Source organism: Lissotriton vulgaris, chromosome 6, assembly GCF_964263255.1.
Source record: "Lissotriton vulgaris chromosome 6, aLisVul1.2, whole genome shotgun sequence".
Taxonomy (NCBI): domain Eukaryota; kingdom Metazoa; phylum Chordata; class Amphibia; order Caudata; family Salamandridae; genus Lissotriton; species Lissotriton vulgaris.
In genome coordinates, this window is record NC_141694.1 from 1,674,256,789 (window position 1) to 1,674,270,944 (window position 14,156).

The window sequence follows — 14,156 nt, forward strand, 5'->3', positions numbered from 1 at the left end:
CCTCACGACGCCCCTCCCGCTCCGCCCCCTCCCCACTCTCTCTCCCAGCACTCTAGCACTGCTTGTTTTTTTAAATGATTGTGCTCGGACATCACGCTTCCTACCACGATGCCCGCTATCATGGGTTTTATTTTCATTAATTTGCTCCTGCTCCACGCTGCCTAGCTAGCACTGTGCCCAGTTTCCTTTTTTTTGTAAATCTTTCCTGCCTGTGTTAATGTACATAAAAACTTTAGACAATAAACACTGGCGTGAAAGCAACTTATCACCCAATGCACGTGCATGCATCTCCCGGTCGCCACCCCAGTCTCCACTGCCCTCTCTTCCCTCCGCCCCCCACGGTCGTCTGCTCGCCTTCTCTACACCAGGTCCCATCACCCCTGCAGAGCACCCTCGTCTCCCACTGGTGCCATTGTATCCGCCCCCCCTCTCCCCCTGCTATCATGTTCGCTCTGTTCCCCAGCCTGCCGAGAGCAGCTCTTCCTGCTCCGCCCTCTCCTCACTCTCTCTCCCCCCTCACGACGCCCCTCCCGCTCCGCCCCCTCCCCACTCTCTCTCCCAGCACTCTAGCACTGCTTGTTTTTTTAAATGATTGTGCTCGGACATCACGCTGCCTACCACGATGCCCGCTATCATGGGTTTTATTTTCATTAATTTGCTCCTGCTCCACGCTGCCTACCTAGCACTGTGCCCAGTTTCCTTTTTTTTAAAAATCTTTCCTGCCTGTGTTAATGTACATAAAAACGTTAGACAATAAACACTGGCGTGAAAGCAACTTATCACCCAATGCACGTGCATGCATCTCCCGGTCGCCACCCCAGTCTCCACTGCCCTCTCTTCCCTCCGCCCCCCACGGTCGTCTGCTCGCCTTCCCTACACCAGGTCCCATCACCCCTGCAGAGCACCCTCGTCTCCCCTCCCTCGCCCCCGCCTGTTGCACCATGCCTGCAAACGCTGCGCAGCTCCACGCATGGACCTGTGTGGACACCATGGAGTGTAACAACAGCATGTTTGTTGTCCGGATTATTTTCCTTTCGAGAATGATGTCATATGCAAAGCCACATGGTAACACAACGGCATGACTTGTAATTGAACGTCACGAATGCAATACTTGGAATAGTAAAGGTATGAAGCGGATTTCAAACTCATTCGTTCTTTATCATGATTGCAAATCAGACACAGCGTGTCTCGTGGCGCATGCGGAGACCAGCTGTAATTAAAACATAGGGATGATTAATGTAATACAATTTTGCAATGGTTCGCATCACTTCATGGTTTGGTTTATTTTGATATCGATTGTTGGCAAAGATTGAATCCACATAATGTGTTCAATGTTTATCCTTTCGTAGTTACATGACAGAATCTAGTTCAGGACGTCCCTTCAGACATCATAGGCTGGTTAAACTTAAACATCTGTGATTATTTATTACATGTATGGCCTTCATGCCCGCCCCCCCTCTCCCCGCCCCTCTCCCTCTATCTTTTCTCTGTGGTCTTGTACTTTAAGGGTGTTGGTGATTACATCAGAGGCACCACCATCATTTGTCTTCAAAGGCTTGAAGGCAATCTGCTTCCCCGCCCCCCCTCGCCCCCCTGGTGTTTATGGCTGTTCTCGCTCGCTAATGCGTTTTTTCCCCTCCCACCCTTCCTTTGATGTGCTCCACGTGTGGTCTCTGCCTGTCGCCTCTCCATCCTTCACAGCCCCTCTCTGTCATGGAGTCTCAAATTTGGGGACTACATCTTCAAAACAAGCCTGTTCATGCTGACACTTGCAATTATAATCCTTTCTTTCTTTCCTTTCATCCTTTCTTTCCTTCCTTCCTTTCATTCCTTTCTTTCTTACCTTCCTATCTTCTTCCTTCTTTCTATCATTCTTCCTTTCTTCCCTTCCCTTCCTTTCCATCCTTTCTTGCCTTCCTTTTCTTTCCTCCATTCCTTCCTTCCTTTCCTCCCTCCCTCCCTTTCATTCCTTTCTTTCTTTCCTTCCTACCTTTTTCCTTCTTTCATTCCTTTCTTCCCTTCCACATTATCACTCAGCACCACCACGGCATCACTCAGTGCCACCCATCACTCAGCGCCACTCCAGCATCACTCAGCACCACCACATCATCACTCAGCACAACCACAGCACCACTCAGCACCACCACAGCACCACTCAGCACCACCCCAGCATCACTCAGCACCACCCCAGCATCACTCAGCACCACCCCAGCATCACTCAGCACCACCCCAGCATCACTCAGCACCACCCCAGCATCACTCAGCACCACCCCATCATCACTCAGCACCACCACAGCACCACTCAGCATTACCACATCATCACTCGGCGCAGCATCACTCAGCACCACCACATTATCACTCAGCATCACCACATTATCACTCAGCACCACCACATTATCACTCAGCACCACCACATTATCACTCAGCGCCACACCAGCATCACTCAGTGCCACTCAGCACCTCCCCAGCATCACTCAGCACCACCCCAGCATCACTCAGCACCACCCCAGCATCACTCAGCGCCACTCAGCACCACCCCAGCATCACTCAGCACCACCCCAGCATCACTCAGCACCACCCCAGCATCACTCAGCACCACCCCAGCATCACTCAGCACCACCCCAGCATCACTCAGCACCACCCCAGCATCACTCAGCACCACCCCAGCATCACTCAGCACCACCCCAGCATTACCCACCCCAGCATCACTCAGCGCAACCACAGCATCACTCAGCGCAACCACAGCATCACTCAGCACCACCACAGCATCACTGGTTCAAATATGTTCTTTCAATGTTTCAAGCTGTTTTCAAGCTTTCAAGCTTTATTACAAATCACAAAAAGATGTTAATATTTCACTTCTGTTCTTGGATTTTCGTCACAATAAAAAACACTGGTTATAATCTTCACAAAAGTTAGTTACAAAAGTTTAAGCTATTGCCATTACAAATGTAATAAATTATTTACTAATTAATTAAAAAAAAAGCCATTGGTATTTGTAATATCAATACATCTAAGTCACGTAAATAAAAAACATGTTACATTACAAATGCTATAGGTGTCACATTTGTAAAAGTTATAACTATTGGCATTGTAAATGACAAAGCTATTAATTTAGCTATTTTAACAAACACATAAATAAATAAAAAAATTATTTTATAAGGCCAATAGCTCAAACTTTCCTAATGCGAGACCTATTGCATTTCCAATGCTTGTTTTGACTTCCCTGTATTACCCATGCTGTCATGCTATCTTTCTGCCTGTGTTTCTTTGCTTTTTTATTTTTTCAACGAACCCTTAATTTGCCCATTTTTTAACTATCAACCTATCATACCTATCTCAGGCTAAGTCCCATCCTCCGCACCTCGTTATCTCTAATGCTGCGTGTTGTGTTTAGTTCATATATTCCTTGTATGGATTGTTAAAATTGTAATGCAGTGAGTTGAAGTTGAGCTGTTCAAAGAAAGAAAAAAAGGTGAATGTAGTATGTAACGTGAAATACAGGCTTTCAAAAAAATTGCTCATCTTATTACCATTTTTTCCCACACAGCTACAAGAAAAAATATTGTTTGTTCGAATGCTACACCTACTTATGTACATGTGATCTCAGAGAGCACAATCATTTTGGAGATAATCATTTTGAAGACTTACAGACAAAACCTTTCGATTTGCACATGATCATACTCGTCCATCTCCTTGACCAATTCTATTCTTCTCGCCTGATCTGATGTTGGTGGTGATGAATTAAATTTCTTATTGTATATCGGTACATATCATAACAAAGGGTCTCTCACCCTCATCAGATTTTGACTGTGCAAAAAATGCACACGGTTTAGGGGAAAAATAGAAGCCATTTTGAAATCCTGAAGTAGAATAAAACTTTGTGGATTCTGGTCTACTCTTCTGGCATATGTGGCAGCAGCGGACATATATTGTGCTCAGCCATATTTGAAATGGCAAGATTTTAGATTATTCCATCAATGAGATCTGTAATGAATGTCTTACAGTGTTAAACTGTTGGTCCGTGTTTAGTTATGATGAAAAACAAAAGATGTAAAGCACATCAGTACAGAAGTAAATTAAAAGAAATATGACAGTATAAATCTGTTTTTTTAATGGAACACATACCTTGGATGTCTGCCAAGTAAACTTTTATTTGTGTCTTTCTAGATGCTGCTTCAAACGAACAGCAAGACCTTTTTAGTCAGAAACTTCAACAGTGTTGTGTTTTGTTTGATTTCATGGACTCTGTGTCAGATTTGAAGAGCAAGGAAATTAAAAGGGCAACTCTGAATGAATTGGTAGAGTATGTGTCAACAAATCGTGGTGTGATTGTGGAAAATGGCTATCCGGATATAGTGAGAATGGTAAGTAATATTTTGAGTTTAAACCTTTCATTTTCACTTTCTGAAATAGTAAAAATGAATGGCATATATATGTTAATACATTTACAATGTTCAAGATTGCATATTTGTTCTAGTCACCGACACCTTTTCCCTAAACTACGTTTGGTAATTTTTTATTTCAAGTTCTGTACAATAAATTATTAGAATTGGACACATCTTTGAAGTCAGCCCATCATGCTCTTCCTATGATCCCCATCTGACTTGTTAAAAGCCGCTTTTTGCCACAGGTCAAGACCCTTATCTGGGTTGCGCTTTTCTTTTAAACTATATTTAGTGCTTGGTTAATTAAAAATATGGTATATTTTTAGCTGTTAACTACACTGATTGCCTTCTCCGCAGACCTTTAAAGTACACTTCTCTTCTATTCTTAAATCATGAGAACTGACCTTTCTCTCGACTGAAACTAGATCTAACCAGTTCTGTTGACTGTATTTTTTTATGATTTTTACATCATTGTAGATTTATAAGCGAAAACGCAATCTTAACAATATTAGTGTTTTGGTTATAAGGGTAAGTAGAGTGACAATTGTAAGGCTCCGGGGAAATGTAGAAAAACTAGATATGCTTAAGGGAGAGAAAAGGAAATGAGTCCATGATTGTATTGCATGTAGAAAAGGCCTTCTAAGAGCCCTATGGGAGGATATTGAGTTCAGTAGATCTTTTTCTTTGATGGTGGTTCTTTCATTTTATCTTTAAAAGATTAGAGTTCTTCATTGAGTACTCTAGGTGAGGTCTTGTTCTGACAGTCTGCAAACGGACGCCAGTTGTTTGTCTGAATTTATGAAGTTCCTTCTCAGGCCTAGATACTTTAGCTGAAACATAAGGTAACACTTTGCCACCCACATCTTGAATCAGCAGCACACTGTGGCAAGGAAAGAGTGAGGAACAATGGGACATCAGGGAACAGATCCTGCAGATGGGATGAGTCTGCCATTGAAGATTTGTTTTACAACACTAATGATTTTTTCACCTGTCGGGAGAACATGGCGGCCTCCAGCTAAGCGATCGCTTGCCCCGGAGGCACTTACGTCCCGCACCTAAATATGCAGGCGAAGCTGAGACCCACAATTTGTACAACTTGCACTCCAGCGATCCGGTTTCTTTTCGCTGCTATCTTTTCTCGATTTACTTACTCTGAGAACGAGGGGAATGTGTCCTTGAGCGCCCGTTGATCCTCTGCATTGGACCGTCGCAGCCCTGTAGTTGAGGAGGGGCCGCAGAGCAGCGGCTCGCAGGCTCCTCCGAGCTTATTCCAGAAGAGGCAGAGGCAGCACAGAGAGGTTTTCCATGCTGGGGAAGGTTATTTGTCCAGAGCAGACTGGCGGGTGTTTGCTCCCTGGGAGCGGTGGGCTCACCCAATCTCTCCCGCATTTGCAGCTATAACAACTTGAGGTACAAGGGGTCTGGGTGGAGGGGAGCCCTCTTGGTGCAGTTTCCACCAGTGGAACACCTACAATAGAGGACGGTAAGCTGGTCCTGCCCTCTCTTCACACACAGCAGAACCAGTCAGAGCAGGTACTGGGAATGGCGGGGTCGTCAAGGGGGGTGCGGAGAGTATTCCTAGCTCCGGCATAGCCCTGTTAATAACACTTCCCCACAACGAAATAAGCAAGGAGAGAGAGGCAGGAAGCGCGATGAAGCAGCGCAGGGGTCACAAAGGTGAAATCTGTCGGTAAAAATATTAAGCCGCCCTTGGAGGGGAAACTTGTCACACACAATAGTGCAACCCAGGTGAAGGGAGGCATATACCCGGTCACAGCAAGAGATAATAGCGGTTCAATCTTTAAGCGCTGCAAAATGAAGGGCAAAGGCATTAAAGCAGGCAGAGCCAAGAGTAACCCTTTAGATTTGAAAATGAGGATTACCCCCTCTTTGAGGTCTTATTTTAAAGTTCAACCACTCGTGTTGGATGGGGTCAAACAGGGGGCAGCCCTCAAAGAGTTCCGCAGGGCAGTTGGAGTTAAGGCCCTCCTCGGAGATGGAGGTGGCTAGCACCCCCCCCTCCCGGTTACACTAACTTTGCTTGTGACTAAACCTGTAATCCCAGGGCCGGTTTCAACTACGGCTTTGGATGAAAGCAGTTGTCTCCCAGGAGGGGAAACTACTGCATGCCAAAGTATGGTGGCCAGTGGCAGTGGAGAGGTGGGAAAAATTTCTGAGGGTCCCTGAATCGTGGGGTCTTCTGTGGCATCGCTTGAGGTGCTTTTCTCTAATCTCTCAGTAGATATTAGGAAGTCCTTTTCTGTTTCGGAGGCAAATCACCGGGAGATCAGGCTCCTCTGTGAGTCACTTGCGAAGAAAATCGACCTCCTAAATTCCAGGACAGTGGCTCTAGTAGCTCCATTGGAGAGCTCTGGGACGACTTGGGAGCGGTTAATGTAGACATAACGCTCAAGAGGGAGGAGGTAGTGCTTCGGGACATGAAATGTTGGAAAATAATTCTCAGAGAAACAATTTGAGTCTCCTAAATGTTCCGGGGGGAGGGAGGGGGAAGACCTCATGTCCCTAGTCATGACATTCATAAAGGAATCCGTACATATTGAAGAATCCGAGGAGGACTTGAAGGATATACAGAGGATTCATAGAGACCCTTTTAGGAAACATCCCAATCTGACAAAACCTAGGAAGATTCTCATAAATGTCCTCACTTTCTCCGTGAAGGAAAAGATTCTCAACATCGCATTAAAACAGAAATCCCTGAAACCTAGAGACTCCATTATGAGCTGGGAAGAAAGTTGGACGATTTTAACATCGATGCTCATGACGAGATGAGCTCGTCATGAGGTACGGCGCTCCGGTGCTCATGACGAGCTCAGCTAGTCATGAACCGTGGAACACTCGTATGCGGGGATAATTCCTCTGCTGTGCTGAGCGTCCCATGGAAACGGGTGTACTCATGACGAGCTCAGCTCGCCATGAGCACACGAGTGCCGTGCCTCATCATGAGCATGGGGCGCTGCGTGTGCCCCCCTGCCCCCCAGCACAGCGGGGGAATTACCCCTGCAAGGAAGGGTTTAAAAAGCTCAGTGTGGTGGCCCAGCTCAAATTCCCTGCATCTTTGAAAATCATGTACAACAAGATGTATACCATTAAGTCAGTGCAAGACGCAGATGAGCTTTTAGAAAGTCTTGGTAAGACTATGTAATAATTAACAAATGAACATTATATATCTCACTGACCTTAGGGTCCCCTAGGTTCAAGGGGCAGGCCTAATCTGTATTAGGACTTGAGTTCTATGTAACAATTGATATCTGGGAAGTGAGAAAATAAAATGTAGGCCCATACACCTATAAAGTACACTTACACATGGTCCTATTTAGAGAAATCTAGTTCAGGGAAATTGGTAGCGGGGCCTTAGTCTTCGTCTTGTATAGCAAATTGTCTAGCATTTGAGTATAATGGGACAGAGTATGTTGCCCGGTGGGCAGAAACTGGACTATATTAGTCCAGCTAAATGCGGGAAGGGTTCTCCAGTGAGGGGAGGTGGGGGGAGTTGGGTGGGGGGAATGCAAGGTGTGGAGTGCTTTGGGTTAAAAAATAAAAAACATCCTCATTCGCTTTATAGTCTGGCCATGTCGCTTCGTGTCTGGTCTAGGTTTTGTTGGAGATGTAGTTGGCTTATGGTTCAGGTGTTTAAGCCTCCATGAGTAAGATCCAGTTTTTATCCTGGAACGTTAATGGCCTGCAGGTGAAATCTAGGAGGACTAAAATTATGCAGTAATTAAAAGATTCTCCCACGCAGGTCATTATCCTCCAGGAAACCCATCTGTTAAGAGAAGAGATGTCTGCAATATTTAAAAACTTGAAGTGGGGTGAACACTTGATCAGCTCCAATCAAAGTGCGAATATTAGGGGTGTCGCCATTTTGATTAAAAAGCAAGCAAATGCTCACATTTTAGATTCGCTGGTAGATCCAAGTGGTAGGTGGGTCATCGCAAAATTGATTATTCAAGGCTCTGTGCTTACTGTGGTTGGCTATTACAGCCCAAACCAGGATGATCCATCTTCTTTGAAAACCATTTTCTCAAATCTTCTGGAATTTCCTGACCCAGTCATCATGACTGGGGACTTTAACATAGTGTTTGACCCGAAGTTAGACCAATCTCCAAGCAGTAGAGCTAATGTGTTATCCAGGTCTCGGACGTACCTTCACTCAATGATGGCGCAGATTGGACTCTGGGACATCTGGAAGGATAGGGCGGGTTCCCAGCCAGGGGTCTCTTTCTATAACAGCAAATATGGCAATACGTCAAGGATCAACTATATCGTGGTCAGCCACGACCTTCGGGGTAAAGTGAAGGACATTAGTTATTTGACTCCCCATCTGTCAGATCATTCAGGTGTGTGGATGGATATAGTTTTAGCAGTGCAGGTACAACCGAGGGCTTGGACGTTTGATAGATCTTTACTTCTTGATCTCGAAATTAAGTATTTGCCTCAGGAAGAGTCTTTTTTTAATATAAATCTTGGTTCAACAGAGACTTTGGTCGTAAGGAATGCGCTTAAGGCTTTCCTGAGAGGTGTTGTCACCAGCAGGGTTTGTCATAAGAACAGACATTATAGGGTGGAGGTGGCCCACATGGAGACCGAAATGAAGGCAGTAGAGCTATTCTTGAATGCAGAGACTGTCCATGAGAAGCGTCAAGAACATCTTGCCATTTGGATCAGTTCGATGCTACTATTCAGGCGAGGAGAACAAGGTGGTGAGCGGCCAGTAAGCTTGCTCACTTTGAGTATGGAGAGGGGGCCGGCAAGCTATTGAAAGTCAAGTCTGACAGGACGCGAAATATCATAAAACAAATTAGCAGTGAGGACAGTCTACTTTGTTATCCACAGATGAAGAAGTTGTTGATGCCCCAGGAGCTATACAAAGAGGCTAGTCTACTGGACAAAACCATTGCTATGGCGTGGCTAGGTGGGAACCAGCGCGCCAACTAGTGAGAAGTTCTGGAGCTCGACATATCTCAGCAAGAGGTCAGGAAAGCTATATCTGCTTGTAAGTGGGGGGAAGGCTGTATGGCCTGACTGGCTTCCAGCTGAATTCTATAGATCTTTGGGGGGAAGCAATAGTTCCGACCTTGACAGCACTCTTTACTGAGATATTATCTAAGGGTGCTAAGCCCCCGATTCATGGGGAGAAGTCACTATCTCATTGATCTTGAAAGCAGGGAAAAATCCGACAAACTGTGGGTCTTATGGACCCATTTCATTGCTGAATACAGACTACAACATTTTTGCAAGGATCCTGGCCGACAGCCTGGGAGCAGTTGTGGGCGATCTGCTTCATCCTGATCAAAAAGGTTTTTAGCGGTAGTCATTTAGCTGACCTCACTTATGATTTTGTCGGCACAATAGACTTGGCCTCCACTTCTTGCTTCCCCTCGCAGCAATTGAAGTAAATGCTTCCAAGGCCTTTGATGGGGTCAGTTGGGCATATCTCGCAGCTGTTATAGAAAGAGTTAACTTTGGCAAAAAATTCTGCCGAGTTATTCAGCTTATATATTTGAACCCTACGGCGAGACTCCTGGTAACCGTCAGACTGACCAACCCTTTCAAGATCACCAGAGGTACAAGACAGGGCTGCCCCCTCTCCCTGCTCCTTTCGACCTATATATTGAGCCTTTTACTAGGGATATTAGAGAGGAGCCTGATATTTTACCATTTAAGTTTGGGGCTTTGGAGAGGAAGGTAGCTCTGTATGCCGATGATGTCTTGATTCTTTCTTCTGATCTAGAGAGGTCTTTTCCTCAGGTTATTATTGGGTTGGCACAGGACTTTGGGCAGGTTTCCGGTTAGGAGGGTAATGCAGAAAAAACAGAGATTATGTCTTGGAACCTGCCAGAGGGCCGATACCCGACCAGGTGTGACATGAGGTACTTTGGGATTAGGATTGCCCAGGACATAGATAAGATCTCGGGGACCAACTTGGCAAATATTTCTATGGAATGCCAGAAATGAATGAAATCATTGGCTCCTCTCCCTCTGACTGTTCTGGGGAGGACCAATTTGATTAACCCCTTCGATGCTCATGACGAGCTCAGCTCGTCATGAGGCACACTGGAGCTGTGCTTATGACGAGCTGAGCTCGTCATGATACATGGACTATAGCATTTTCCAGCACAGGAGGGGTAAAGCCATAGCAGCCAAGGTGTTAAGATGGTAGTATTACCAAAAATTACTTTCTTTTTCAACACTGTCCCTTTACATTTCGAACAATCAGCGATAGACTAGCTTCAGCAAATGATTAATGAATTTGTTTGGGCCTAGAGAATAATAAGGATCGCCTGGAAGAAGCTGAGGCATAGGAGCGACAAGGGGGTGGGGGTGTTGCTCTCTGACCTGTAGTATTATGCATGGGCGTTTTAGTTGTCCCATTCAAGAATGTTACTGAAACTCCAGACCATACGGGTGTGGGGGCTATGTTCTCCGCTATGCTGACGGGTGTAGGTTTGTCACAGGAGGGTTTTGCAGCGTGAATCTTTCTGGATTCACTATGCTGTGCATTATTCCGCAATCTGGTGGTTGGGTCCGGATTCGTAGTCTTTTTTCTTTTTTGTAGCCCAGGTGGGCGTCGACGTCCCACCATTTGGTGCACCTTCGTGACGTCGGCACGCTTCCTGCGGAAGCTCCTACCCTTGGGCGCCATCTTCAGATTCTTTTTTCCGCCGTTGGGTCTGGATCGTCGCATGAAGCTCCGGAGAAGTTTCAGGAGAAAAGAAGGAAATACACCAAGTTTTTGAGAAAAAAGGACCGAGGGAAGTCGGAGAAGAAGACCTCCTAGAGCCAGAACGAAGAAAGAGGAGAAAACCTCGTGATATTCGACGGCCAAGGAGAAAGCGCGCGCAGGGGGCCCCCTGAGCGAGCACATGGACAACACCCCATTCAAGTTCTGCCGTAATTGCCACCACAAGTACGCGCAGAAGGACCAGCATCCGGTCTGCAACCTCTGCCTGCCGATCGACCACTCCAGCGAGGATTGCAACGCCTGTTCAATCTTCACGCCGAAGACTTTGAGAGTTCGAGAGAGACAGAGGGTGGCCCACCACACGATGCAAGGGAAAGGGACCACGCCGGCCCTCTACCAGCTGGGTGCCTCTTCCGACAAAGAGGAAAACATCGCCGAGGGACCAGATGACTTCACGGTCGTAGAGACAGATGTGAGACCTTCAAAAAAGGTAGGAGAGTCTACGACCCCGAAAACCCAGACAGGGCCGAGAAAGCCTGAGGGAGAACCCCGAAAAGCAGAGGCTAAGTCCTCGAAAGGAGCGCCAGCGACGAAAGTTTAGACGTCCGAAGCCGCATCCTCTGAAAGGCCCAGCGGATCCTTAGAAAAGGACTCCCAGATGGCAAAGACCAGCGAAAAGCAAAGGTCGTCGAGGCAGGCCCTCGAGAAGGGACCCTCGAGCGAGAAGACGCTCAGAATGGCCTCGACGTCGAAGGTACCGTCGAAGAGACCAGCCGAAAAGCTCGACGCCGAGCAGGCGGCAGAGATGGAGAAAAAGAGAAGAAGGCTCGAGGCCGAAAGGGAGAGTATGCTCCAGAGGAAGAGAGTCTTCGAGGAAACAGTGAAGAACTACTCGATTCCCTCGAAGACCTACTCGATTCCCTCGAAGACCGCTGCAACCGCCGAAGAGGTCGAGGTGCAGGAGGACTTCGAGGCCGAGTAGCCGCCGAAAACTCCAAACCCCACAGATGAGGGAGAAGAGGAGGACTTCTACCGCTTGGAAGGAGATTACCTCCGCGAGAGCTACTACTCAGAATCCTCGGCGTCGCTAGAGGAAGAATGGCAGGATCTCGAGGCCGATAACCCCGAGGAGCCTGTGGAGACATACCCTTCGAGGCCTTCGCCGCCAGACGACATCGGGGCTTACTATGAGGTCGTTAAGAAGGCTGCAGCAGTCTACAATGTGAAATTGGAGGAGGAGCAAACAAAAGCTGACTTCCTGCTAGAAACTTTGCTCCCCTCGCAGACGAAAAGCAGCTTCCTGCCCATGCTGAAGAGCGTCACGGCCCAAGGGACTGAAGCCTTCAAGGAACCGGCCACATGCAGGTCAGTGACCCCGAGGACGGAGAAGAAATAAAAGTTCTCCGAGGACCCCCCTTATATCCAGGGCACCGTGGCAGCTGACTCTATAATCGCGGCAACGGCCAGAAGAAGGGCCAACGTGCCAACCACATCTGGGCCACCACCTGATAAGGAAAGCAGGAGGATGGACCTCACTGGAAGGAAAATTGAAAGAAATGCAGCTATGCATTGGAGGATGGCAAACTCCAATGCACTCCTGAATAGACACCAGTATCAGCACTGGGATGAGATGAGCCAGTTGCTGAAACACATGCCTGAGGAGTACAGGCAGAGGGCAGCCCACCTCGTGGAGGGGGGAAAGGACATAGCAAACGCATGCCTGAAAACAGCCCTAGATGGGGCAGAAACATCTAGCAGGCTGATGGCCATAGGCATCACTGAGAGAAGGCAAGCCTGGCTCAGAATATCAGGCTTCAAGACAGAAGTGCAAAACAACATCCTGAACACCCCCTTCAACGGGGAGACGCGGTTCGGGGCATCAGTAGATGACAAACTGGCTCAGCTGAAGAAGGACAATGAGACAGCCAAATCGATGGGAACCCTACAATTCAGGGGGATGCGGAGAGGCACCCCCACAAGGAGACCAAATGGTAGAGGGGGAAACCAGCAATCACATTCGCAACAGTCGCACCACCATGGTCAACAGAGTGACAACCAATGGCACCAGGGTCAACAGAGACAGAATTGGAACTCCCAGAATAGGGGCCAGTCCTTTCGAGGGATAGGAAACGGACGGGGCCAGAGACGGAGAGGTGGTGATCAACCCCCCCAAAAGTGACTCCATGAGGAAGGAGGCGCTCACCCACCCAAAGCCTCAGGGGGGAGAGCACCAACAGCTAAGGGGAGGCTCACACGGACACGGCTCAAGAGAACACACAACACCAGTAGGGGGAAGGTTGAGATTTTTTCTACACGAGTGGAGAAAAATAACCACAGACAAGTGGATTCTAAACATTATACAGCAAGGATACTGCATAGAGTTGGAAAGATATCCACCAAGCAGAAAGCCAAAGAGATGGGGTCACAAGGGCAAAGAACTGCAGTTGCTCCAAGAGGAAGCTCAAGAACTGCTCCTCAAAGAGGCCATAGAACAAGTCCTGCACAGAGCACGGAACAAGGGGGTGTACTCAAACTACTTCCTAGTACCAAAGGCGGACGAAAGCCTAAGACCCATCCTGGACCTACGGTTCCTGAACACCTACGTAAAAACTCAAAAGTTCAAGATGACTTCCCTGCAAGAGGTCATCCCACAAATAAGGCCCGGGGACTACTTGTTATGTTATGTTATGTTATGTTATGTTATCTACATTTATTTTGCGCACAGCTGCTCCAGCGAAGGAGCGTCCTGGCGCATGGAAAAGGTGAACATAACACAACGCGAGGAAGAAAGTGAAAATCAACATAAAAAGTTTAAAACAGGTAGGTTTTCACGGCCCTGCGGAATGCTAGTAGATCCTCTAAAAGGCGGATTTCCAAAGGAAGAGAATTCCAGAGAGCCGCAGCTCTCACACGGAAGGAGCGCCCGCCCATCCGACTAAGCCTGAAACGCGGGGTAACCGCAAGGGATTGCCCAAGGGATCTGAGGGAGCGAGTCGGGACATAAGGGGATAGAAGATTATTGAGGATCTCAGGCGCCGATCCTTTTAAAATTTTAAAAGCGAGGC

The 14,156-nt window shown here is 47.2% G+C and overlaps 1 protein-coding gene across 1 annotated transcript in view; it reads left to right on the forward strand.

Annotated features, from left to right (window-relative positions):
* The window catches only part of PPP2R5A (protein phosphatase 2 regulatory subunit B'alpha), an 885,130-nt gene that overhangs the window by 145,658 nt on the left and 725,316 nt on the right, over window positions 1-14,156 (forward strand). The window contains exon 2 of the mRNA XM_086927850.1: window positions 4,171-4,367. Coding sequence (XP_086783976.1) covers window positions 4,171-4,367 — 197 coding nt within the window. The remainder of the gene's footprint in view (window positions 1-4,170; window positions 4,368-14,156) is intronic.